Below are 27,749 nucleotides of genomic sequence, written 5' to 3'. Positions count from 1 at the left end.
TCAAGTTCAACCCTTCCAAGTAAACCCAGCACCCACAAACCCACACCTACCAATCCTTATACTCACATACATAAACTATATATACAAACACTAATACTAACTGTAGATATTAGTATCACAATAGCCTTGGATATTCTGATTGTTCAAGAACTCATCCAGGCCCCTCTTATAGGCATTAACAGAATCTGCCATTACCCCATCACTAGGAAGGGCATTCCCCAACCTCACTGAAAAAGCACCTACGCGCCAGAATAGTTGGCCTGAGGCCTATGCCCAGGCTACACAATTATAGACAGTAGGGAGGGAGGGGGAATGTGAGGAGTGCAGTGACATTTAGGTAGGGTTACCACCTTTTCTAGAAATAAATACCGGCCTTCCTATATTTTTGTTTCTCTATTAATAACATTGACATCAAGCAACATTTTTACCAGCCAGGTGGCAACCTTACGTCTAGAAAGTGCAGAATGGAAAGTGAAAGTTATTGACTGCCACACCTCAATGTCCCAGGAAAAAAGGTGGGACAGGCAATCTATGATTGACAGCCGAGTATTTTTAAAATACATTTATAAAAGATATGGATGTTTTTAATAAAAAAAAAAATGTTTTTCATTTTAAATTTACTTTCATGTTAAAGGTACTTTTATTCAGGGTCGGACTGGGGGGTGCACTACCTCCCCCCCGCAGAGGCCCCCAATACCCTCCGACCCCCTCCCCCGAGCGCTCCTAGAAGAAACTTACCTAAGGCGCGTTGGGGGAGGGAGATGCGGATCGCGGGTGCGTCTTGGGGGGGATAGGATCTGGGCCGCCAAGGCCCACCGAGTCTGCCCACACAAGTACGACCACATTACCTGGGGTAGCCAAGTAAATACTCTGATTGGCTATTTGGTAGCCTATGTGGATTTCCAGCCTGCAGGAGGATTTTTTTGCAGAGTAATGTGCCTCCAAGCAGGAATTTAAAAATGAGCGTCTGCTTTGAGGTCAATGGGAACAACATCAAAAGGGATAGTAAACATGTTACTTGCGAGCCACTGGTTGGGGAGATCACTGCCTTACGTTATGGAGCCTGGTCTAGGCCAGTGGGCCCCACTTACCCAGACCCAATACCCACTGCTGACTCTTCCCCACTGCCGTCGCTCCCCCAAGCACTATGAAGTATAGTGTATGAATGCATGGGGGGTGGTGAACAGGTGGCCCCTGAAGGGATGTTGGGACCCCTTGGGTAACAGCTCCAGTGAGCCCCTCACACCCCAGTCTGACCATGAATGGAGCTGTAGGGAAGTACCAGGACAACTAGGGAACTGTGCAGCTTAAAGATGGCCATACTCGCTAATATACCTCTCCAAGTGAGCACATCTTCTCCCGGTATCCCCATGGTGGGCGGGTGGGCGGGTGGGCGATATCGGGTGAATCCAGGCTAATTCGGTTGTTTTGCCCTGGGGCCAAACGGTGGAATAACAATGACAGGTATAGGCGTCAGTGGGTTCGGGGACTGCATCAATGAGCCGATGTGTTCCCCAATCCGACTAAAAATCATACCTGCCAGATCATTAGTGCCCATACACGGGCCGATAAGCTGCCATATTGGTCTAAAAAAAAATTGGTGTAAGGCATACCTCCCAACATTTGAAAAATGAAAAGAGGGACAAAAAGATTCGTTGCGCGCAGCGGGGCAATTTTTTGACCACGCCTACTTTTGTGGCCACGCCCCAATTACCACACCCCATCCATTTTTTTTTCAAAAAATTCTCCTTTTATATAATAGAAATGGCGGGATAAGACACAAATGTGCTATACCCTCATACTGTACTACCTAAGGGAAACAATATAGCAACTCCTACATATAAAATACAAATATAGAGAGAAGGCAGTGAGTTATTAGTGAGTTATAACTATCTACCAGTTTGCCCCCCCATACACAGTGCCCCCAATAGCCTAAAAGACAGTACTACCCATACACAGTGCCCCCATACACAATGCCCCCCATAGAAAGTGCCCCCCATACACAGTGCCCCCAATTGAGACAGTGCACCCCATACACAGTGCCCCCAATTGAGACAGTGCACCCCATACACAGTGCCCCCAATTGAGACACTCCCCCCCATTCACAGTGCCCCCAATTGAGACAGTCCCCCCCATACACAGTGCCCCCAATTGAGACAGTCCCCCCCATACACAGTGCCCCCAATTGAGACAGTCCCCCCCAAAAACAGTGCCCCCAATTGAGACACTCCCCCCCATACACAGTGCCCCCAATTGAGACAGTCCCCCCCATACACAGTGCCCCCAATTGAGACAGCTCAGGGTTCTACCGGCAGGTAACAAACAGGCTCAGCGCCATCCAGTGTGGGACTGGGATGCCAGGAGCTCACTCTGTAAACTATTTCTCATCCACTTCTTACTCATTATCTATATTTTCCAAGTATTTTCTATCTTTTCGTACCATAATCTATTCTTTTATATATTTAGTTGCTCTGTTCTCATAGAAAAATAAGTAATGACCATGAATTAGGCCAAATGGCTAGAAGCAAACTGGGACCAACTGGGAATTTTCCTGGTATTCCTGTGGGCCAGTCCGACACTGTCTAAAGGTCTGAGTGAATCAGATAACTTTATTATTATTTTAGCAGAATTATTGCAATCATGAATCTTATGTGTGGGAATAAAATAATGTTGCCTCATTTTTCCAGTCTCCCTACCAGAAGTGAGTTCTTCTCTCTCATATCTATAATTACCTGGAAACATTGTTACACTGTATAATATAACGAGTGGGACAAATCCCTACAGATTATTCTTTGTAACTATTGTAGTAAAGCCAAGTACATACAAAATTCTTGTAATCACTTATATAAAATATATGTGCAATATGCTGTACTCTTATTACCCCAATTGATATTCTGTTGTACAGAGTTTTGTGCATTGGGATTTGCCTGTTCCCACCAATCAGATTCCTATGTATCCTGGTACAAAACACAATAAACTTTAATCTGAAAGTGTTCTAGTTTGGTACAATATGGCTACTGAAGTGTGATAAAAACAATAGGCAAAAGGTATGTTTATCACATGGTCCATTTATAGGACAAAGGCTACATTGCCCCATTAATATAACTTTGTCTTGTGGAAATGATCAGCTCTTTGGTGCTACAGTTACTGTGCGATGACATCACAATGGCAGTTACCGTGGGCACTAAACCCTATCATTGTGATGTCATCACAGCAGTGCAAGTGTAACAGCTGCAGGGCCGGGACACTTGTCATATGGGATGTGAAGGGACAGCAGAGCAGTGAGGAATTTCTTTGCTTTCTCTGCAGTTCCAATTCACTTCCATTATGTATCTAAGAATTATATTTCTTACATCAGTTTTTATTCTTTTTTCAACCAAACAAAGACCAGAATATGATGCTAAATATTCAGCTAAACCCGAATCAGGTCTTGTTAATGAGAACCCATTAGGGTCACTACAGGAAAAAACATCCGAATGGAGATCCATGGGGCAGAAGATTAGAGTGCAGAACGCAAAGACTAGAAGCACATTATGGAATAAGATACAGAGATTCGCTAATCATTACATAAGATTCAAATCATTTTATTTCCAAGAGATCCCATTAGACTCACCTGAACTGGACGACTTCATTGGGGAACTGGAAGATTTCATCTTACCCACCCTTATGGAAGCACAGCAGGAGCTGATCTACTTTGCCTGTTTATACTGCCTATTTCGCTATCTAGTGCGAAGATTTCGATATGAACAGATTTTCTTTCTGTGAAGGAGCTACTGGCTCGATGTGCAGTTAGCTTATATACAATTCTTTGCCTTGTCTAATGAAAGCTGGGAAGAGAAAAATAGTGGAAGAGAAGATGAAGAGAGGAGAGGATTTTGGCTCCCCCTTTAGAAAAGCACCTCACACAGCTTTTTGTATGTTGGGAAATACTCACAGAATTATTCATTCTCATCCCAAGCTGGCAAGAACTTCTGGAGCTATCAGAATATTTGTTATTTAATAAACATTACCTTTATATGTATCATCTTTGTCTGTGTTGTATTTTTTTTTTTTTGGAGGAGACTAAACTATTTTTTGGAATTTTAGCTCACATTACATTCATGTAGCTGTTTTTACAATATGTGAGTACAAAATAAAATGGTTGTTTGCCAATGGACTAGACTGAAAAGATTCAGCAGCATCACCATGGTTTCTAAAGGGAATATGAGTAATTAATGGATCTAAACGATCACATACAGATAGAAATTAGCTGCTAATACAATCCTGAGCTGTCTGTAAGAGCCGCATATGGATGGCAGTGTTGGTAACAGCGTCCCATCAGGGCTTTTCTTTCCTCCTCGGCCTCTCAGTGGCTCTGGCTGCTATGTAAGGAGAGGGATACAGCAGACAGCTCAGAGCGCAGCAGGAGCGCCACGTATGCGCAGGAGAGAGGGGCTGCTTGTAAGTCAGGACTGTGCTTTATACAGGGTTGTGGTGTATTAATGCACCCGAATGAATGAGATACGCTTGGGTGCAGGCTAGTGTTTTATTATTACAGAGAAAAAGGAAAGCATTTTTTAAATGTTAGAATTATTTGTTTAAAATGGACTCTATGGGAGACGGGCTTCACTTAATTCTGAGCTTTCTGGATAAGGGGTTTCCGGATTAGGTATTACATATGTAACACCTATTTGGCTATAGGTATATAATGGAGCTGAGGGGTTGTTGAACTACAACTAGCTGAAGTAGTGTGGTGCAATAGAGATAAATGGACGCCAGAGGATTCTTATGAATGAACTGGATAATACTTAATTTGTCCAAGACAAAGGTAATCAGGGTATTTCGATACTCACTTAATAGATGGTACACAGTATGCAGTTATACAGATGATGCAAATGGATTAATAGCAGAAATATGATGCTCCCCTGGGTATCCCTTCTCATCAAGAGGATTGGGCAGGTAGAACAACAACAGCGTGATAGGTAGGAAAGCTCACCGGCATAGTCCCATGCCCTTTTGTAGGTTAGGGCAAGGCATATTTGCTAACCTATTTCCCTAGCACTTCTGTGTCCCTAATCTAAGGCCAGTAATGCCTGTTAGGAAGACTACTCCTTTGCTATTATCCTGGATGGAGCAAATGGCTGCTCTTTCTGTATAATTCTGTCTGAACTCACCACTTCTAGAGGGTGCTATAAAATATGCTGCTATACTGTCTTCTCCTCATTCAGGGGACCCTGTCCCCGACTTAATTTGGATGGATAGTGGCTTACTGGGCCGGATCTGTACCCAGGCTCGATGGAGCCCTGCTTCAGGTAGCAGATCAGCAGCCAAAGAGGAAAACACTGCAAGACACTATATAGTCTGCCAAGGGGAGTGGTTAAATGAGCTAAACCTGTAAGGGATAGCTTAAGAAACTGTAACCTGAGTATAGGGGGTCTGCCCTATAACAGTACAGATAAGGAAAAGTAGGGAAGTAAAGCCATAGGGAGCTTAACCCTATGGGTCCCTACACATACTTGAATAGTAGAACCAATGTAGTCAGTTTTTTGTGTATTGCAAATGTATGCACAATCACCATGAAAAATATAAAATGGCTTGTAAGCAATCAAACTAGTATGTGTACTTTGTCTGGGATACATTATATAAATCTTGTTTCCTTCAGTCTTGGAATTCACAACCATAGCAAGCAGCACTATTGTGTGGATCCTGATATTAAGGCATTGTAGCACCCCAAAATGTTGTGTATAATTACATAGGGTTGAAAAAAGACCAGAGTCCATCAAGTTCAACCCTTCCAAGTAAACCCAGCACCCACAAACCCACACCTACCAATCTATACACTCGCATACATAAACTATATATACAACCACTAGTACTAACTGTAGATATTAGTATCACAATAGCCTTGGATATTCTGCTTGTTCAAGAACTCATCCAGGCCCCTCTTATAGGCATTAACAGAATCTGCCATTACCCCATCACTAGGAAGGGCATTCCCCAACCTCACTGAAAAAGCACCTACGCGCCAGAATAGTTGGCCTGAGGCCTATGCCCAGGCTACACAATTATAGACAGTAGGGAGGGAGGGGGAATGTGAGGAGTGCAGTGACATTTAGGTAGGGTTACCACCTTTTCTAGAAATAAATACCGGCCTTCCTATATTTTTGTTTCTCTATTAATAACATTGACATCAAGCAACATTTTTACCGGCCAGGTGGCAACCTTACGTCTAGAAAGTGCAGAATGGAAAGTGAAAGTTATTGACTGCCACACCTCAATGTCCCAGGAAAAAAGGTGGAACAGGCAATCTATGATTGACAGCCGAGTATTTTTAAAATACATTTATAAGATATGGATGTTTTTAATTAAAAAAAAAATGTTTTTCATTTTAAATTTACTTTCATGTTAAAGGTACTTTTATTCAGGGTCAGACTGGGGGGTGCACTACCTCCCCCCCCGCAGAGGCCCCCAATACCCTCCGACCCCCTCCCCCGAGCGCTCCTAGAAGAAACTTACCTAAGGCGCATTGGGGGAGGGAGACGCAGATCGCGGGTGCGTCCTGGGGGGGATAGGATCTGGGCTGCCAAGGCCCACCGAGTCTGCCCACACAAGTATGACCACATTACCTGGGGTAGCCAAGTAAATACTCTGATTGGCTATTTGGTAGCCTATGTGGATTTCCAGCCTGCAGGAGGTTTTTTTTGCAGAGTAATGTGCCTCCAAGCAGGAATTTAAAAATGAGCGTCTGCTTTGAGGTCAATGGGAACAACCAGGGCCGCCATCAGAAATCACGGGGCCCCTCACAACCAAATTTTCTGGGCCCCCCTCCTGATGGCCCCTCCCCCAATGGCCCCTCCCCTCAGTACAAAGGACACAGACATGAGCACTAAAACTGAAAAAGAAAGACTTTTGGCCAAAGAGTTATTAAGCCTGCCACCACGTCAAGGTAGACTCTTTAAGCAGGTACCTATTCTAACCTAAGTTGCACTTAGTGTTAGAATTTTTCTGCATTTCAAATATACAAATAAGAGCCATTTGGTTTAATCCCTTGGCCAAAAAAAAAACTACCAGTCCTAATAAGGCTGATGGAACATGGGAATCTGTCTCCAACTTATATCTGCACTGCTAACTTTTATTAGTATGAATAAATAACACAACAATAGAAATATTCAACTTTATTTTTATTAATATAAATATAAACAAAAACTTTGGTTTGAATAAATAATGCAACATATATACAACTTTAAGTATAAATATAAAAAAACAAGTCTTAGTATAAATAGAAAAAAAAAGTGCTAGGGGTTTTTGACTTAAGTAACCAGGAACCCCGCCAACAAAAAGTTCTTGAAGGGTGTAATGTAAAGTTATTGTCAAGTGCCATATTCTGGAAGTTTATTGCACATTGGGCTCAAAGTCTTCTTACTTTACTTCTTGCAAAATCTTTAATAAGCTCTTTGAAATCCAGCTTATTTGCAAGTTCGTGTTCTATGGAGAGCATTGCAAGGCTATTCAGTCTCTGTTCGTTCATTGTTGACCGTAGATAGTTTTTTATCAAGGACAATTTGCTGAATGCTCTCTCCCCTTCAGCAACTGACAAAGGAAGTGTAATAAAAATCCGAAGGGCAACACAAACCTCTCCAAAAATGCCTTCAAGCTGCAGGTCATAAATAGAATTTAACAATTCCAGTGGACCCAAGAACCCTTCAAATGTTTCACTGTAGACCTTTCTGAGATGCTTCAATTCATCCAGTAAGGAGTCTGTAAGATCTTGAGGGTATTTTGAAATCAGCAACTTGGTTGATGTTTCAAGATCATCTTCTGCTATCTTTCTCAACTTCAATATTGGGGCAAATAAACAGCAGACTTCCTCCATTGATTTAAATCGCTGATCTAGGTCAGAAACGATGGTATCTAGTGTCACAAGAAAAACATTGACCTTGAAAACATTTTCCGGATCTTGAAGTTCACCAGGGCCCTGTGACTTCTTTCGGCGAAGCTGTTGAGCGTTCATTAGTTCTGCCGGAATCTCCATGCCATCAGCAACCAATCTAGCCTCTGAGAGTAGAGCAGGCCACTTTTCACGAAGAGATTTAATTTCTTCTGCAAGTGCTCGAATATTTGCAGCTCCAATTTCCATGGAAACTGACCGTGACTGCAGAATTTTGTTCCTCTCATCAAAACACTGTAGGACTTTCAGCCAAAATGTTGCAAGTAGAATGGCACGGAAAAATGAAAAATAGTTATAAAGTCCCACAGCCTCTGAATGTGCATCATTTGTAAGCCTTCTAGAGGAAATTACCTTTTCAAGAGCTCGAAGAATGCTTGGGAGTTTCTTAGCAACAGGACGAACTGCTTCAACTCTTGAACTCCACCTTGTGTCACTTAGACCATGCAGTGAACCTGCAATTTCCTCAGTCAGGGTATGCCACCTTTCAGGGCTGTTACTAAACAGAATGTACAGTCTGTTCACACTTCCAAAAAAGGTCTTTACTTCTGGACAGCTGGATGCTGCATGTACACCAACAAGGTTTAATGAGTGTGCAGCACAGGGGCAAAACATAGCTTCTGGATACCTCTCCTGGATTCTGGATTTTACTCCTTTAATTCTTCCAGACATGTTGGCTCCATTATCATACCCTTGCCCTCTGCAGTCTTTAAGGTCAATATTGTGATCACGCATTCTTGATGTTATCATTCCTGCAATTTCATCTCCAGTCTTCTGAAAAAAATCAAAAAATTCAAGAAATCTTTCTTGAATGCACCAATTTCCACTCCGAGAGTCTCTGTGAACGTAGCGAAGAACAATGACATTTTGTTCGGTGTGAGAAATATCTGGTGATGCATCGCATATCAGGGAAAAGTAGATAGCCTCTTGCCTTTCAGATAGTATGGCATTCAGAACATGTTGTCCACACAGGTTTATGAATTCATTCTGGGTCCCCCATGATAAATAGTGAGCAGGAAGCTTTTTTCCTTTTTCTTGGCTTCTCTTAACTTTGTCCAGATGTTCTCTTAGTTCAGCATCATAATGACTAACGAGCTCTAGAATACCAAGAAAATTCCCATTGTGTATGTCTCCAATTCTTTGTGAACTACCTCTGAATGCCAAATTCCTTGAAGCAAGAAATAGTGTTACATCAAGAAGCCTCTCCAGGAGCACTGTGAATTTTTCAGCTTCCCTTGCCAAAGTTCTTTGCATGTCATTGTCAACACCATGTCCACCCATAGACTTCTGAAGACATCTCCAGCTCCAGTAGTTCTTCCTGTGCTGCGCAGAATGTTCCTGTTCTGGTAATTTTTTGTACAATTTGTGCCACTTTGATTTTGTTGGATCAAACCCTTCCTTCTTGCACAGGACACTTCCTGTCTTACTGCTAGAGTCTGATGAAAAAGCAAGACACGGTGTACAGTACAAGGCTTTCTTACCATCACTCCATCTAAGCCAATCCCTTAGGATCTTTTCACGTCCATTTGATGATTTTGAATACAAGTGAAACTCACTAAAGGCTTGGCCGTCACAATCCTTGGGCAAATACTGCACCGTTTTCAACAGCTCTTCTTCACTCATTAATCCAGCAAGAACAATGCACTCTCTAGCTTTACTTCTCAGAGTGTCTGGCCAAAATGCAGGGTCTTTCCAGTTTACACCTTCTAAACTTCCAAGACTTTCAAAGGACTCACTGGCACCGATGCTTGACAGACTACATGACATACCTTCTTCTATCAATGTGACTTCGGTAACATTAGAGATGCGGCAGGAAGCACTTTCTTCAACTTCTGCACAAGTAGTGGGACTGGAAGTCTTGTTACAGGAAACACTGTTTGAAGACGTACTGTCAATTGCTCCAGTGTTGCAAAAATTGTCCTGTTCCACTATTCCAGAAGAGACTTTGCCAGCATCCACACAATCTTCCCCTGCATCACGGTCACTTGATTTTTTGAAGAACTGGAGCAATGGTTTCTTGTTTTTCATCCTTTCATCTTCTTGCTCTCTCTCTCGCTTCTGCTTGCGTTTCTGAGATCCAGATTTATGGTGATACATCCTGGTGTGTTAAGTCCTTAAACCTTTTAACTCAAAATGAAGGGGATGGAGCCCACTTGTTTGTTAGAAAAGTGCAACCAATATACCTCTTCACACACCGCAAAAAAGGTTACGCAAAAATTATGGACACAAAGGCAAGTACAAAAAGCAGCAGAAACGTAATTACTTAAACATGGATGCCAAAAATTAAGTGCAAAATAAAGCTAAATAAAATAAATGAAACCAAAAGTAGTGCAAATGAATTCAAGTGCAAATTTTGCAAGGTAGAAACCAATCTGACACACACCAAAGTATCTCAAAACACAGAGTAAAGTGCCAAATGAAAATAAAGTGCAACTTTTTTATAAATGTAAACAAAGAACCTAAAAAGGGTAACTACCAAAATTGGAGCAAAAAAACAAACTGTAAAGAGAACACCAAAGTATCACAAAACACACAGCAAAATAAAAATAAAGTGCAACTGTTTTCGTTTACAGCCGTAAGTGCTAGAGAGTAGCTAAGCAATTAAATGAAAAACCTAAAAAAGGGAAACTACCAAAACCAAAGCCAAAAAAAATGGAAACCAAACACCAAAAACAGCCAGATAAGTGCAGATAAATAACTTAAATAAAAGCAAAACCAATTCAAGTGATTAGAACTAAAGTGCAAAACTATACAAAGAAATGAAACATTACAAAAATACAACTGTTATGATACAATGGCCACAATAAACACCAAGAGGATATATTACTATTAAAGCCAAGGACCACAGCTGCAAACCAAAAATAGCAAGCGCAATAAAAAAAAAAAACTACTTACCTGCTGTTGTCTTCACTTCTCTTCTGCAGGGGGCTTCCAGGCTGAGAAATGAATGACAGCTGCACCACTGCGTTCTTGCGTTGCACGGTACCTGTCCAGCTCCTTTGAAAGAAAAAAAAATGCATTTCTTAATTGTACTTAAAATCAAAAGCACTTGCAGACATGCAAACAATAGGTGGTCAGGAGATTTTCAACACCTAGGAAAAAAAAAATCTACAAGTGGCCATGGGATTAGTAACAGTTTTTCAAAAACAATTGGTTTCAGGGGGATTCTTAACAGATTCAAAAAATATAAAAATTTACAAGTGGCCAGAGGATTAGTAACAATTTTTCCAAAAACAATTGGTTTCAGGGGGACTCTAACAGATTAAAAAAACTGGTTTCAGGAGACTTCTAACAGGTTTGTTTCTAAGATTGTCCCATAAAGTTAAAAAAACATTGGTGGCCAGGGCCCCTAAACAGAAATAAACATTGGTGGCCAGGGCCCCTAAACAGAAATAAACATTGGTGGCCAGGGCCCCTAAACAGAAATAAACATTGGTGGCCAGGGCCCCTAAACAGAAATAAACATTGGTGGCCAGGGCCCCTAAACAGAAATAAACATTGGTGGCCAGGGCCCCTAAACAGAAATAAACATTGGTGGCCAGGGCCCCTAAACAGAAATAAACATTGGTGGCCAGGGCCCCTAAACAGAAATAAACATTGGTGGCCAGGGCCCCTAAACAGAAATAAACATTGGTGGCCAGGGCCCCTATACAGAAGTAAACATTGGTGGCCAGGGCCCCTATACAGAAGTAAACATTGGTGGCCAGGGCCCCTATACAGAAATAAACATTGGTGGCCAGGGCCCCTAAACAGAAATAAACATTGGTGGCCAGGGCCCCTAAACAGAAATAAACATTGGTGGCCAGGGCCCCTAAACAGAAATAAACATTGGTGGCCAGGGCCCCTAAACAGAAATAAACATTGGTGGCCAGGGCCCCTATACAGAAGTAAACATTGGTGGCCAGGGCCCCTAAACAGAAATAAACATTGGTGGCCAGGGCCCCTAAACAGAAATAAACATTGGTGGCCAGGGCCCCTATACAGAAGTAAACATTGGTGGCCAGGGCCCCTATACAGAAGTAAACATTGGTGGCCAGGGCCCCTATACAGAAATAAACATTGGTGGCCAGGGCCCCTAAACAGAAATAAACATTGGTGGCCAGGGCCCCTAAACAGAAATAAACATTGGTGGCCAGGGCCCCTAAACAGAAATAAACATTGGTGGCCAGGGCCCCTAAACAGAAATAAACATTGGTGGCCAGGGCCCCTAAACAGAAATAAACATTGGTGGCCAGGGCCCCTATACAGAAATAAACATTGGTGGCCAGGGCCTCTATACAGAAATAAACATTGGTGGCCAGGGCCCCTATACATAATTAAACTTTGTGCCCAGGGCCCCTATACATAATTAAACTTTGTGCCCAGGGCCCCTATACCTTAACAAAAATTTGCAGGCCCCCCTCCGTAACCCCCACCCCCCCCAGGCGCCCCCCATATACATTGGCGTTCAGTGGAACTTACCTATACACTTTCTTTTCTGGATCTTCTTTGCCTTCTCCTCTCCTCCTCGCTTGGCTTCAGGGCAGGCTCCTCGGCAGCTTCGGGCTCCTCCAGCGATTCCTCCAGCGATTCCTCCAGCGATGCCTCCAGCGATGCCTCCGGAGCGGTTCCTCTTCTGTTCTGTCTTCAGCCGACCGGCGACAGGCCGTTTTATAAGCTTGCGCCCCGTGCGTACTGACGTCACGTACGCACGGGGCGCAACCAATCAGAATATCAAACTTGTCTTAAAGGGGCCCGAAGAAGTTAGCAGCACGGCCGGGCCCCCTTCACAAGTCAGAATCCGCCGGGCCCGGTACAACTGTACCCCCTGTGCCCCCCTGATGGCGGCCCTGGGAACAACATCAAAAGGGATAATAAACATGTTACTTGCGAGCCACTGGTTGGGGAGATCACTGCCTTACGTTATGGAGCCTGGTCTAGGCCAGTGGGCCCCACTTACCCAGACCCAATACCCACTGCTGACTCTTCCCCACTGCCATCGCTCCCCCAAGCACTATGAAGTATAGTGTATGAATGCATGGGGGGTGGTGAACAGGTGGCCCCTGAAGGGATGTTGGGACCCCTTGGGTAACAGCTCCAGTGAGCCCCTCACACCCCAGTCTGACCATGAATGGAGCTGTAGGGAAGTACCAGGACAACTAGGGAACTGTGCAGCTTAAAGATGGCCATACTCGCTAATATACCTCTCCAAGTGAGCACATCTTCTCCCGGTATCCCCATGGTGGGCGGGTGGGCGATATCGGGTGAATCCAGGCTAATTCGGTTGTTTTGCCCTGGGGCCAAACGGTGGAATAACAATGACAGGTATAGGCGTCAGTGGGTTCGGGGACTGCATCAATGAGCCGATGTGTTCCCCAATCCGACTAAAAATCATACCTGCCAGATCATTAGTGCCCATACACGGGCCGATAAGCTGCCATATTGGTCTAAAAAAAAATCGGTGTAAGGCATACCTCCCAACATTTGAAAAATGAAAAGAGGGACAAAAAGATTCGTTGCGCGCAGCGGGGCAATTTTTTTGACCACGCCTACTTTTGTGGCAACGCCCCAATTACCACACCCCATCCATTTTTTTTTCAAAAAATTCTCCTTTTATATAATAGAAATGGCGGGATCAGACACAAATGTGCTATACCCTCATACTGTACTACCTAAGGGAAACAATATAGCAACTCCTACATATAAAATACAAATATAGAGAGAAGGCAGTGAGTTATTAGTGAGTTATAACTATCTACCAGTTTGCCCCCCCATACACAGTGCCCCCAATAGCCTAAAAGACAGTACTACCCATACACAGTGCCCCCATACACAATGCCCCCCATAGAAAGTGCCCCCCATACACAGTGCCCCCAATTGAGACAGTGCACCCCATTCACAGTGCCCCCAATTGAGACAGTGCACCCCATACACAGTGCCCTCAATTGAGACACTCCCCCCCATTCACAGTGCCCCCAATTGAGACAGTCCCCCCCATACACAGTGCCCCCAATTGAGACAGTCCCCCCCAAAAACAGTGCCCCCAATTGAGACACTCCCCCCCATACACAGTGCCCCCAATTGAGACAGTCCCCCCAAAAAACAGTGCCCCCAATTGAGACAGTGCACCCCATACACAGTGCCCTCAATTGAGACACTCCCCCCCATTCACAGTGCCCCCAATTGAGACAGTCCCCCCCATACACAGTGCCCCCAATTGAGACAGTCCCCCCCAAAAACAGTGCCCCCAATTGAGACACTCCCCCCCATACACAGTGCCCCCAATTGAGACAGTCCCCCCAAAAAACAGTGCCCCCAATTGAGACAGTTCAGGGTTCTACCGGCAGGTAACAAACAGGCTCAGCGCCATCCAGTGTGGGACTGGGATGCCAGGGGCTCACTCTGTAAACTATTTCTCATCCACTTCTTACTCATTTTCTATATTTTCCAAGTATTTTCTATCTTTTCGTACCATAATCTATTCTTTTATATATTTAGTTGCTCTGTTCTCATAGAAAAATAAGTAATGACCATGAATTAGGCCAAATGGCTAGAAGCCAACTGGGGCCAACTGGGAATTTTCCTGGTATTCCTGTGGGCCAGTCCGACACTGTCTAAAGGTCTGAGTGAATCAGATAACTTTATTATTATTTTAGCAGAATTATTGCAATCATGAATCTTATGTGTGGGAATAAAATAATGTTGCCTCATTTTTCCAGTCTCCCTACCAGAAGTGAGTTCTTCTCTCTCATATCTATAATTACCTGGAAACATTGTTACACTGTATAATATAACGAGTGGGACAAATCCCTACAGATTATTCTTTGTAACTATTGTAGTAAAGCCAAGTACATACAACATTCTTGTAATCACTTATATAAAATATATGTGCAATATGCTGTACTCTTATTACCCCAATTGATATTCTGTTGTACAGAGTTTTGTGCATTGGGATGTGCCTGTTCCCACCAATCAGATTCCTATGTATCCTGGTACAAAAGACAATAAACTTTAATCTGAAAGTGTTCTAGTTTGGTACAATATGGCTACTGAAGTGTGATAAAAACAATAGGCAAAAGGTATGTTTATCACATGGTCCATTTATAGGACAAAGGCTACATTGCCCCTTTAATATAACTTTGTCTTGTGGAAATGATCAGCTCTTTGGTGCTACAGTTACTGTGCGATGACATCACAATGGCAGTTACCGTGGGCACTAAACCCTACCATTGTGATGTCATCACAGCAGTGCAAGTGTAACAGCTGCAGGGCCGGGACACTTGTCATATGGGATGTGAAGGGACAGCAGAGCAGTGAGGAATTTCTTTGCTTTCTCTGCAGTTCCAATTCACTTCCATTATGTATCTAAGAATTATATTTCTTACATCAGTTTTTATTCTTTTTTCAACCAAACAAAGACCAGAATATGATGCTAAATATTCAGCTAAACCTGAATCAGGTCTTGTTAATGAGAACCCATTAGGGTCACTACAGGAAAAAACATCCGAATGGAGATCCATGGGGCAGAAGATTAGAGTGCAGAACGCAAAGACTAGAAGCACATTATGGAATAAGATACAGAGATTCGCTAATCATTACATAAGATTCAAATCATTTTATTTCCAAGAGATCCCATTAGACTCACCTGAACTGGACGACTTCATTGGGGAACTGGAAGATTTCATCTTACCCACCCTTATGGAAGCACAGCAGGAGCTGATCTACTTTGCCTGTTTATACTGCCTATTTCGCTATCTAGTGCGAAGATTTCGATATGAACAGATTTTCTTTCTGTGAAGGAGCTACTGGCTCGATGTGCAGTTAGCTTATATACAATTCTTTGCCTTGTCTAATGAAAGCTGGGAAGAGAAAAATAGTGGAAGAGAAGATGAGGAGAGGAGAGGATTTTGGCTCCCCCTTTAGAAAAGCACCTTACACAGCTTTTTGTATGTTGGGAAATACTCACAGAATTATTCATTCTCATCCCAAGCTGGCAAGAACTTCTGGAGCTATCAGAATTTTTGTTATTTAATAAACATTACCTTTATATGTATTATCTTTGTCTGTGTTGTATTTTTTTTTTTTGGAGGAGGAGACTAAACTATTTTTTGGAATTTTAGCTCACATTACATTCATGTAGCTGTTTTTACAATATGTGAGTACAAAATAAAATGGTTGTTTGCCAATGGACTAGACTGAAAAGATTCAGCAGCATCACCATGGTTTCTAAAGGGAATATGAGTAATTAATGGATCTAAACTATCACATACAGATATAAATTAGCTGCTAATACAATCCTGAGCTGTCTGTAAGAGCCGCATATGGATGGCAGTGTTGGTAACAGCGTCCCATCAGGGCTTTTCTTTCCTCCTCGGCCTCTCAGTGGCTCTGGCTGCTATGTAAGGAGAGGGATACAGCAGACAGCTCAGAGCGCAGCAGGAGCGCCACGTATGCGCAGGAGAGAGGGGCTGCTTGTAAGTCAGGACTGTGCTTTATACAGGGTTGGGTGTATTAATGCACCCGAATGAATGAGATACGCTTGGGTGCAGGCTAGTGTTTTATTATTACAGAGAAAAAGGAAAGCATTTTTTAAATGTAAGAATTATTTGTTTAAAATGGACTCTATGGGAGACGGGCTTCACTTAATTCTGAGCTTTCTGGATAAGGGGTTTCCGGATTAGGTATTGCATACTTGAATAGTAGAACCAATGTAGAAAATGTCAGTTTTTTGTGTATTGCAAATGTATGCACAATCACCATGAAAAATATAAAATGGCTTGTAAGCAATCAAACTAGTATGTGTACTTTGTCTGGGATACATTATATAAATCTTGTTTCCTTCAGTCTTGGAATTCACAACCATAGCAAGCAGCACTATTGTGTGGATCCTGATATTAAGGCATTGTAGCACCCCAAAATGTTGTGTATAATTACATAGGGTTGAAAAAAGACCAGAGTCCATCAAGTTCAACCCTTCCAAGTAAACCAAGCACCCACAAACCCACACCTACCAATCCTTATACTCACATACATAAACTATAAATACAACCACTAGTACTAACTGTAGATATTAGTATCACAATAGCCTTGGATATTCTGATTGTTCAAGAACTCATCCAGGCCCCTCTTATAGGCATTAACAGAATCTGCCATTACCCCATCACTAGGAAGGGCATTCCCCAACCTCACTGAAAAAGCACCTACGCGCCAGAATAGTTGGCCTGAGGCCTATGCCCAGGCTACACAATTATAGACAGTAGGGAGGGAGGGGGAATGTGAGGAGTGCAGTGACATTTAGGTAGGGTTACCACCTTTTCTAGAAATAAATACCGGCCTTCCTATATTTTTGTTTCTCTATTAATAACATTGACATCAAGCAACATTTTTACCAGCCAGGTGGCAACCTTACGTCTAGAAAGTGCAGAATGGAAAGTGAAAGTTATTGACTGCCACACCTCAATGTCCCAGGAAAAAAGGTGGGACAGGCAATCTATGATTGACAGCCGAGTATTTTTAAAATACATTTATAAAAGATATGGATGTTTTTAATTAAAAAAAAAATGTTTTTCATTTTAAATTTACTTTCATGTTAAAGGTACTTTTATTCAGGGTCGGACTGGGGGGTGCACTACCTCCCCCCCGCAGAGGCCCCCAATACCCTCCGACCCCCTCCCCCGAGCGCTCCTAGAAGAAACTTACCTAAGGCGCGTTGGGGGAGGGAGATGCGGATCGCGGGTGCGTCTTGGGGGGGGATAGGATCTGGGCTGCCAAGGCCCACCGAGTCTGCCCACACAAATATGACCACATTACCTGGGGTAGCCAAGTAAATACTCTGATTGGCTATTTGGTAGCCTATGTGGATTTCCAGCCTGCAGGAGGTTTTTTTTTGCAGAGTAATGTGCCTCCAAGCCAGGAATTTAAAAATGAGCGTCTGCTTTGAGGTCAATGGGAACAACATCAAAAGGGATAGTAAACATGTTACTTGCGAGCCACTGGTTGGGGAGATCACTGCCTTACGTTATGGAGCCTGGTCTAGGCCAGTGGGCCCCACTTACCCAGACCCAATACCCACTGCTGACTCTTCCCCACTGCCGTCGCTCCCCCAAGCACTATGAAGTATAGTGTATGAATGCATGGGGGGTGGTGAACAGGTGGCCCCTGAAGGGATGTTGGGACCCCTTGGGTAACAGCTCCAGTGAGCCCCTCACACCCCAGTCTGACCATGAATGGAGCTGTAGGGAAGTACCAGGACAACTAGGGAACTGTGCAGCTTAAAGATGGCCATACTCGCTAATATACCTCTCCAAGTGAGCACATCTTCTCCCGGTATCCCCATGGTGGGCGGGTGGGCGATATCGGGTGAATCCAGGCTAATTCGGTTGTTTTGCCCTGGGGCCAAACGGTGGAATAACAATGACAGGTATAGGCGTCAGTGGGTTCGGGGACTGCATCAATGAGCCGATGTGTTCCCCAATCCGACTAAAAATCATACCTGCCAGATCATTAGTGCCCATACACGGGCCGATAAGCTGCCATATTGGTCTAAAAAAAAATCGGTGTAAGGCATACCTCCCAACATTTGAAAAATGAAAAGAGGGACAAAAAGATTCGTTGCGCGCAGCGGGGCAATTTTTTTGACCACGCCTACTTTTGTGGCCACGCCCCAATTACCACACCCCATCCATTTTTTTTTCAAAAAATTCTCCTTTTATATAATAGAAATGGCGGGATCAGACACAAATGTGCTATACCCTCATACTGTACTACCTAAGGGAAACAATATAGCAACTCCTACATATAAAATACAAATATAGAGAGAAGGCAGTGAGTTATTAGTGAGTTATAACTATCTACCAGTTTGCCCCCCCATACACAGTGCCCCCAATAGCCTAAAAGACAGTACTACCCATACACAGTGCCCCCATACACAATGCCCCCATAGAAAGTGCCCCCCATACACAGTGCCCCCAATTGAGACAGTGCACCCCATACACAGTGCCCCCAATTGAGACAGTGCACCCCATATACAGTGCCCTCAATTGAGACACTCCCCCCCATTCACAGTGCCCCCAATTGAGACACTCCCCCCCATACACAGTGCCCCCAATTGAGACAGTCCCCCCCAAAAACAGTGCCCCCAATTGAGACACTCCCCCCCATACACAGTGCCCCCAATTAAGACAGTCCCCCCAAAAACAGTGCCCCCAATTGAGACACTCCCCCCCATACACAGTGCCCCCAATTGAGACAGTCCCCCCCAAAAACAGTGCCCCCAATTGAGACAGCTCAGGGTTCTACCGGCAGGTAACAAACAGGCTCAGCGCCATCCAGTGTGGGACTGGGATGCCAGGGGCTCACTCTGTAAACTATTTCTCATCCACTTCTTACTCATTATCTATATTTTCCAAGTATTTTCTATCTTTTCGTACCATAATCTATTCTTTTATATATTTAGTTGCTCTGTTCTCATAGAAAAATAAGTAATGACCATGAATTAGGCCAAATGGCTAGAAGCAAACTGGGACCAACTGGGAATTTTCCTGGTATTCCTGTGGGCCAGTCCGACACTGTCTAACGGTCTGAGTGAATCAGATAACTTTATTATTATTTTAGCAGAATTATTGCAATCATGAATCTTATGTGTGGGAATAAAATAATGTTGCCTCATTTTTCCAGTCTCCCTACCAGAAGTGAGTTCTTCTCTCTCATTTCTATAATTACCTGGAAACATTGTTACACTGTATAATATAACGAGTGGAACAAATCCCTACAGATTATTCTTTGTAACTATTGTAGTAAAGCCAAGTACATACAAAATTCTTGTAATCACTTATATAAAATATATGTGCAATATGCTGTACTCTTATTACCCCAATTGATATTCTGTTGTACAGAGTTTTGTGCATTGGGATGTGCCTGTTCCCACCAATCAGATTCCTATGTATCCTGGTACAAAACACAATAAACTTTAATCTGAAAGTGTTCTAGTTTGGTACAATATGGCTACTGAAGTGTGATAAAAACAATAGGCAAAAGGTATGTTTATCACATGGTCCATTTATAGGACAAAGGCTACATTGCCCCTTTAATATAACTTTGTCTTGTGGAAATGATCAGCTCTTTGGTGCTACAGTTACTGTGCGATGACATCACAATGGCAGTTACCGTGGGCACTAAACCCTACCATTGTGATGTCATCACAGCAGTGCAAGTGTAACAGCTGCAGGGCCGGGACACTTGTCATATGGGATGTGAAGGGACAGCAGAGCAGTGAGGAATTTCTTTGCTTCTTTTGCAGTTCCAATTCACTTCCATTATGTATCTAAGAATTATATTTCTTACATCAGTTTTTATTCTTTTTTCAACCAAACAAAGACCAGAATATGATGCTAAATATTCAGCTAAACCCGAATCAGGTCTTGTTAATGAGAACCCATTAGGGTCACTACAGGAAAAAACATCCGAATGGAGATCCATGGGGCAGAAGATTAGAGTGCAGAACGCAAAGACTAGAAGCACATTATGGAATAAGATACAGAGATTCGCTAATCATTACATAAGATTCAAATCATTTTATTTCCAAGAGATCCCATTAGACTCACCTGAACTGGACGACTTCATTGGGGAACTGGAAGATTTCATCTTACCCACCCTTATGGAAGCACAACAGGAGCTGATCTACTTTGCCTGTTTATACTGCCTATTTCGCTATCTAGTGCGAAGATTTCGATATGAACAGATTTTCTTTCTGTGAAGGAGCTACTGGCTCGATGTGCAGTTAGCTTATATACAATTCTTTGCCTTGTCTAATGAAAGCTGGGAAGAGAAAAATAGTGGAAGAGAAGATGAAGAGAGGAGAGGATTTTGGCTCCCCCTTTAGAAAAGCACCTTACACAGCTTTTTGTATGTTGGGAAATACTCACAGAATTATTCATTCTCATCCCAAGCTGGCAAGAACTTCTGGAGCTATCAGAATTTTTGTTATTTAATAAACATTACCTTTATATGTATTATCTTTGTCTGTGTTGTATTTTTTTTTTTTGGAGGAGGAGACTAAACTATTTTTTGGAATTTTAGCTCACATTACATTCATGTAGCTGTTTTTACAATATGTGGGTACAAAATAAAATGGTTGTTTGCCAATGGACTAGACTGAAAAGATTCAGCAGCATCGCCATGGTTTCTAAAGGGAATATGAGTAATTAATGGATCTAAACTATCACATACAGATAGAAATTAGCTGCTAATACAATCCTGAGCTGTCTGTAAGAGCCGCATATGGATGGCAGTGTTGGTAACAGCGTCCCATCAGGGCTTTTCTTTCCTCCTCGGCCTCTCAGTGGCTCTGGCTGCTATGTAAGGAGAGGGATACAGCAGACAGCTCAGAGCGCAGCAGGAGCGCCACGTATGCGCAGGAGAGAGGGGCTGCTTGTAAGTCAGGACTGTGCTTTATACAGGGTTGTGGTGTATTAATGCACCCGAATGAATGAGATACGCTTGGGTGCAGGCTAGTGTTTTATTATTACAGAGAAAAAGGAAAGCATTTTTTAAATGTTAGAATTATTTGTTTAAAATGGACTCTATGGGAGACGGGCTTCACTTAATTCTGAGCTTTCTGGATAAGGGGTTTCCGGATTAGGTATTACATACTTGAATAGTAGAACCAATGTAGAAAATGTCAGTTTTTTGTGTATTGCAAATGTATGCACAATCACCATGAAAAATATAAAATGGCTTGTAAGCAATCAAACTAGTATGTGTACTTTGTCTGGGATACATTATATAAATCTTGTTTCCTTCAGTCTTGGAATTCACAACCATAGCAAGCAGCACTATTGTGTGGATCCTGATATTAAGGCATTGTAGCACCCCAAAATGTTGTGTATAATTACATAGGGTTGAAAAAAGACCAGAGTCCATCAAGTTCAACCCTTCCAAGTAAACCAAGCACCCACAAACCCACACCTACCAATCTATACACTCACATACATAAACTATAAACACAACCACTAATACTAACTGTAGATATTAGTATCACAATAGCCTTGGATATTCTGATTGTTCAAGAACTCATCTAGGCCCCTCTTATAGGCATTAACAGAATCTGCCATTACCCCATCACTAGGAAGGGCATTCCACAACCTCACTCGAAAAGCACCTACGGGCCAGAATAGTTGGCCTGAGGCCTATGCCCAGGCTACACAATTATAGACAGTAGGGAGGGAGGGGGAATGTGAGGAGTGCAGTGACATTTAGGTAGGGTTACCACCTTTTCTAGAAATAAATACCGGCCTTCCTATATTTTTGTTTCTCTATTAATAACATTGACATCAAGCAAGATTTTTACCAGCCAGGTGGCAACCTTACGTCTAGAAAGTGCAGAATGGAAAGTGAAAGTTATTGACTGCCACACCTCAATGTCCCAGGAAAAAAGGTGGGACAGGCAATCTATGATTGACAGCCGAGTATTTTTTAAATACATTTATAAAAGATATGGATGTTTTTAATAAAAAAAAAAATGTTTTTCATTTTAAATTTACTTTCATGTTAAAAGTACTTTTATTCAGGGTCAGACTGGGGGGTGCACTACCTCCCCCCCGCAGAGGCCCCCAATACCCTCCGACCCCCTCCCCCGAGCGCTCCTAGAAGAAACTTACCTAAGGCGCATTGGGGGAGGGAGACGCGGATCGCGGGTGCGTCTTGGGGGGGATAGGATCTGGGCTGCCAAGGCCCACCGAGTCTGCCCACACAAGTATGACCACATTACCTGGGGTAGCCAAGTAAATACTCTGATTGGCTATTTGGTAGCCTATGTGGATTTCCAGCCTGCAGGAGGTTTTTTTTGCAGAGTAATGTGCCTCCAAGCCAGGAATTTAAAAATGAGCGTCTGCTTTGAGGTCAATGGGAACAACCAGGGCCGCCATCAGAAATCACGGGGCCCCTCACAACCAAATTTTCTGGGCCCCCCTTCTGATGGCCCCTCCCCCAATGGCCCCTCCCCTCAGTACAAAGGACACAGACATGAGCACTAAAACTGAAAAAGAAAGACTTTTGGCCAAAGAGTTATTAAGCCTGCCACCACGTCAAGGTAGACTCTTTAAGCAGGTACCTATTCTAACCTAAGTTGCACTTAGTGTTAGAATTTTTCTGCATTTCAAATATACAAATAAGAGCCATTTGGTTTAATCCCTTGGCCAAAAAAAAAACTACCAGTCCTAATAAGGCTGATGGAACATGGGAATCTGTCTCCAACTTATATCTGCACTGCTAACTTTGATTAGTATGAATAAATAACACAACAATAGAAATATTCAACTTTATTTTTATTAATATAAATATAAACAAAAACTTTGGTTTGAATAAATAATGCAACATATATACAACTTTAAGTATAAATATAAAAAAACAAGTCTTAGTATAAATAGAAAAAAAAAGTGCTAGGGGTTTTTGACTTAAGTAACCAGGAACCCCGCCAACAAAAAAGTTCTTGAAGGGTGTAATGTAAAGTTATTGTCAAGTGCCATATTCTGGAAGTTTATTGCACATTGGGCTCAAAGTCTTCTTACTTTACTTCTTGCAAAATCTTTAATAAGCTCTTTGAAATCCAGCTTATTTGCAAGTTCGTGTTCTATGGAGAGCATTGCAAGGCTATTCAGTCTCTGTTCGTTCATTGTTGACCGTAGATAGTTTTTTATCAAGGACAATTTGCTGAATGCTCTCTCCCCTTCAGCAACTGACAAAGGAAGTGTAATAAAAATCCGAAGGGCAACACAAACCTCTCCAAAAATGCCTTCAAGCTGCAGGTCATAAATAGAATTTAACAATTCCAGTGGACCCAAGAACCCTTCAAATGTTTCACTGTAGACCTTTCTGAGATGCTTCAATTCATCCAGTAAGGAGTCTGTAAGATCTTGAGGGTATTTTGAAATCAGCAACTTGGTTGATGTTTCAAGATCATCTTCTGCTATCTTTCTCAACTTCAATATTGGGGCAAATAAACAGCAGACTTCCTCCGTTGATTTAAATCGCTGATCTAGGTCAGAAACGATGGTATCTAGTGTCACAAGAAAAACATTGACCTTGAAAACATTTTCCGGATCTTGAAGTTCACCAGGGCCCTGTGACTTCTTTCGGCGAAGCTGTTGAGTGTTCATTAGTTCTGCCGGAATCTCCATGCCATCAGCAACCAATCTAGCCTCTGAGAGTAGAGCAGGCCACTTTTCACGAAGAGATTTCATTTCTTCTGCAAGTGCTCGAATATTTGCAGCTCCAATTTCCATGGAAACTGACCGTGACTGCAGAATTTTGTTCCTCTCATCAAAACACTGTAGGACTTTCAGCCAAAATGTTGCAAGTAGAATGGCACGGAAAGATGAAAAATAGTTATAAAGTCCCACAGCCTCTGAATGTGCATCATTTGTAAGCCTTCTAGAGGAAATTATGAACATTTCTCTTTGTTTCTGGATTAATAAATTGGACACAATTTGGCCCCGAGGTCTGAATAGAGAATATACGCCTGCAATGTTTATCTTTAAGTGAGTAATTTCGATACCTGTGAATGTACATATATTAGTGTATTTTTATATCTGTTATTTTATGTGATGTACCAATATATACATATATATTTATATCTTTCTCTTTTTAAAGGTTACTAACTGGATAACACTGGATACGCTGAGGGTGGAAGACTATTCCAGCATACTACAATGAGTCTCAGGGAGGTACTGAGTATGATGTGCTGAACTAGTCCTCTAAACGTCTCAGAGATGAGTGTTCCAGTTATACACTATGCTGATATTTGACACAATGATCTCTAATCTTGCACAAATGTGGACTAAATATATATTTGTATGCTTTTTAACATTTTTATATAAGAATATTTAAGGACTGGTTGTTAGTATGCACATATGGGGTTAAATTGTTGTAATTAACCATGCTATCACTGGAGCAGGGGAGGTTTTCTCTATCCCCACCCATTTCACTACCTTTATAACTTGCACACTAAATAGTGCACCATTAGCTTGAGAAAGGGTCCGGAGGGTCCCGAAACGTTGCTCTTTGCTTGTTTTTATGTACTTGGGCAAATAAAATACAATTTTTTCACGATTTGCATCTTCAGTGTGCTACTGGATTTTTTTGCTGTTGGATATTGACCCCCATGCAAGGTGAGGTTCTTCCAGTATTTGCACCTGATACCCGTTTGGGTAAGTTAACAGAGGGTTGAGCTCCCCAATACTGCTATTTAAAAGGACTCACTGGCACCGATGCTTGACAGACTACATGACATACCTTCTTCTATCAATGTGACTTCGGTAACATTAGAGATGCGGCAGGAAGCACTTTCTTCAACTTCTGCACAAGTAGTGGGACTGGAAGTCTTGTTACAGGAAACACTGTTTGAAGACGTACTGTCAATTGCTCCAGTGTTGCAAAAATTGTCCTGTTCCACTATTCCAGAAGAGACTTTGCCAGCATCCACACAATCTTCCCCTGCATCACGGTCACTTGATTTTTTGAAGAACTGGAGCAATGGTTTCTTGTTTTTCATCCTTTCATCTTCTTGCTCTCTCTCTCGCTTCTGCTTGCATTTCTGAGATCCAGACTTATGGTGATACATCCTGGTGTGTTAAGTCCTTAAACCTTTTAACTCAAAATGAAGGGGATGGAGCCCACTTGTTTGTTAGAAAAGTGCAACCAATATACCTCTTCACACACCGCAAAAAAGGTTACGCAAAAATTATGGACACAAAGGCAAGTACAAAAAGCAGCAGAAACGTAATTACTTAAACATGGATGCCAAAAATTAAGTGCAAAATAAAGCTAAATAAAATAAATGAAACCAAAAGTAGTGCAAATGAATTCAAGTGCAAATTTTGCAAGGTAGAAACCAAAAAATCTGACACACACCAAAGTATCTCAAAACACAGAGTAAAGTGCCAAATGAAAATAAAGTGCAACTTTTTTATAAATGTAAACAAAGAACCTAAAAAGGGTAACTACCAAAATTGGAGCAAAAAAACAAACTGTAAAGAGAACACCAAAGTATCACAAAACACACAGCAAAATAAAAATAAAGTGCAACTGTTTTCGTTTACAGCCGTAAGTGCTAGAGAGTAGCTAAGCAATTAAATGAAAAACCTAAAAAAGGGAAACTACCAAAACCAAAGCCAAAAAAAATGGAAACCAAACACCAAAAACAGCCAGATAAGTGCAGATAAATAACTTAAATAAAAGCAAAACCAATTCAAGTGATTAGAACTAAAGTGCAAAACTATACAAAGAAATGAAACATTACAAAAATACAACTGTTATGATACAATGGCCACAATAAACACCAAGAGGATATATTACTATTAAAGCCAAGGACCACAGCTGCAAACCAAAAATAGCAAGCGCAATAAAAAAAAAAAAACTACTTACCTGCTGTTGTCTTCACTTCTCTTCTGCAGGGGGCTTCCAGGCTGAGAAATGAATGACAGCTGCACCACTGCGTTCTTGCGTTGCACGGTACCTGTCCAGCTCCTTTGAAAGAAAAAAAAATGCATTTCTTAATTGTACTTAAAATCAAAAGCACTTGCAGACATGCAAACAATAGGTGGTCAGGAGATTTTCAACACCTAGGAAAAAAAAAATCTACAAGTGGCCATGGGATTAGTAACAGTTTTTCAAAAACAATTGGTTTCAGGGGGATTCTTAACAGATTCAAAAAATATAAAAATTTACAAGTGGCCAGAGGATTAGTAACAATTTTTCCAAAAACAATTGGTTTCAGGGGGACTCTAACAGATTAAAAAAACTGGTTTCAGGAGACTTCTAACAGGTTTGTTTCTAAGATTGTCCCATAAAGTTAAAAAAACATTGGTGGCCAGGGCCCCTAAACAGAAATAAACATTGGTGGCCAGGGCCCCTAAACAGAAATAAACATTGGTGGCCAGGGCCCCTAAACAGAAATAAACATTGGTGGCCAGGGCCCCTAAACAGAAATAAACATTGGTGGCCAGGGCCCCTAAACAGAAATAAACATTGGTGGCCAGGGCCCCTATACAGAAGTAAACATTGGTGGCCAGGGCCCCTATACAGAAGTAAACATTGGTGGCCAGGGCCCCTATACAGAAATAAACATTGGTGGCCAGGGCCCCTAAACAGAAATAAACATTGGTGGCCAGGGCCCCTAAACAGAAATAAACATTGGTGGCCAGGGCCCCTAAACAGAAATAAACATTGGTGGCCAGGGCCCCTATACAGAAATAAACATTGGTGGCCAGGGCCCCTATACATAATTAAACTTTGTGCCCAGGGCCCCTATACATAATTAAACTTTGTGCCCAGGGCCCCTACACCTTAACAAAAATTTGCAGGCCCCCCTCCGTAACCCCCACCCCCCCCAGGCGCCCCCCATATACATTGGCGTTCAGTGGAACTTACCTATACACTTTCTTTTCTGGATCTTCTTTGCCTTCTCCTCTCCTCCTCGCTTGGCTTCAGGGCAGGCTCCTCGGCAGCTTCGGGCTCCTCCAGCGATTCCTCCAGCGATTCCTCCAGCGATGCCTCCGGAGCGGTTCCTCTTCTGTTCTGTCTTCAGCCGACCGGCGACAGGCCCTTTTATAAGCTTGCGCCCCGTGCGTACTGACGTCACGTACGCACGGGGCGCAACCAATCAGAATATCAAACTTGTCTTAAAGGGGCCCGAAGAAGTTAGCAGCACGGCCAGGCCCCCTTCACAAGTCAGAATCCGCCGGGCCCGGTACAACTGTACCCCCTGTGCCCCCCTGATGGCGGCCCTGGGAACAACATCAAAAGGGATAATAAACATGTTACTTGCGAGCCACTGGTTGGGGAGATCACT

The 27,749-nt window shown here is 42.5% G+C and overlaps 2 protein-coding genes across 2 annotated transcripts; both read right to left on the bottom strand.

Moving 5' to 3' along the window:
* Nucleotides 1-7,387: 7,387 nt before the first annotated feature.
* Nucleotides 7,388-10,021, bottom strand: LOC101731199 (zinc finger MYM-type protein 1). The gene has a single exon (XM_018092675.1). It carries the CDS (start codon nt 10,019-10,021, stop codon nt 7,388-7,390), a length of 2,634 nt encoding a protein of 877 aa, XP_017948164.1.
* A 13,253-nt stretch (nt 10,022-23,274) lies between these two features.
* On the bottom strand, nt 23,275-24,980 carry LOC116409794. Its single transcript, XM_031899323.1, has one exon. It carries the CDS (start codon nt 24,349-24,351, stop codon nt 23,455-23,457), a length of 897 nt encoding a protein of 298 aa, XP_031755183.1. The 5' UTR covers nt 24,352-24,980; the 3' UTR covers nt 23,275-23,454.
* Between the last annotated feature and the right edge of the window lie 2,769 nt (nt 24,981-27,749).

Source organism: Xenopus tropicalis, chromosome 3, assembly GCF_000004195.4.
Source record: "Xenopus tropicalis strain Nigerian chromosome 3, UCB_Xtro_10.0, whole genome shotgun sequence".
In the NCBI taxonomy this organism is placed as follows: Eukaryota; Metazoa; Chordata; class Amphibia; order Anura; family Pipidae; genus Xenopus; species Xenopus tropicalis.
Note: the sequence above shows the minus strand (reverse complement) of the source record. Positions and strands in the feature narration are given on the sequence as shown.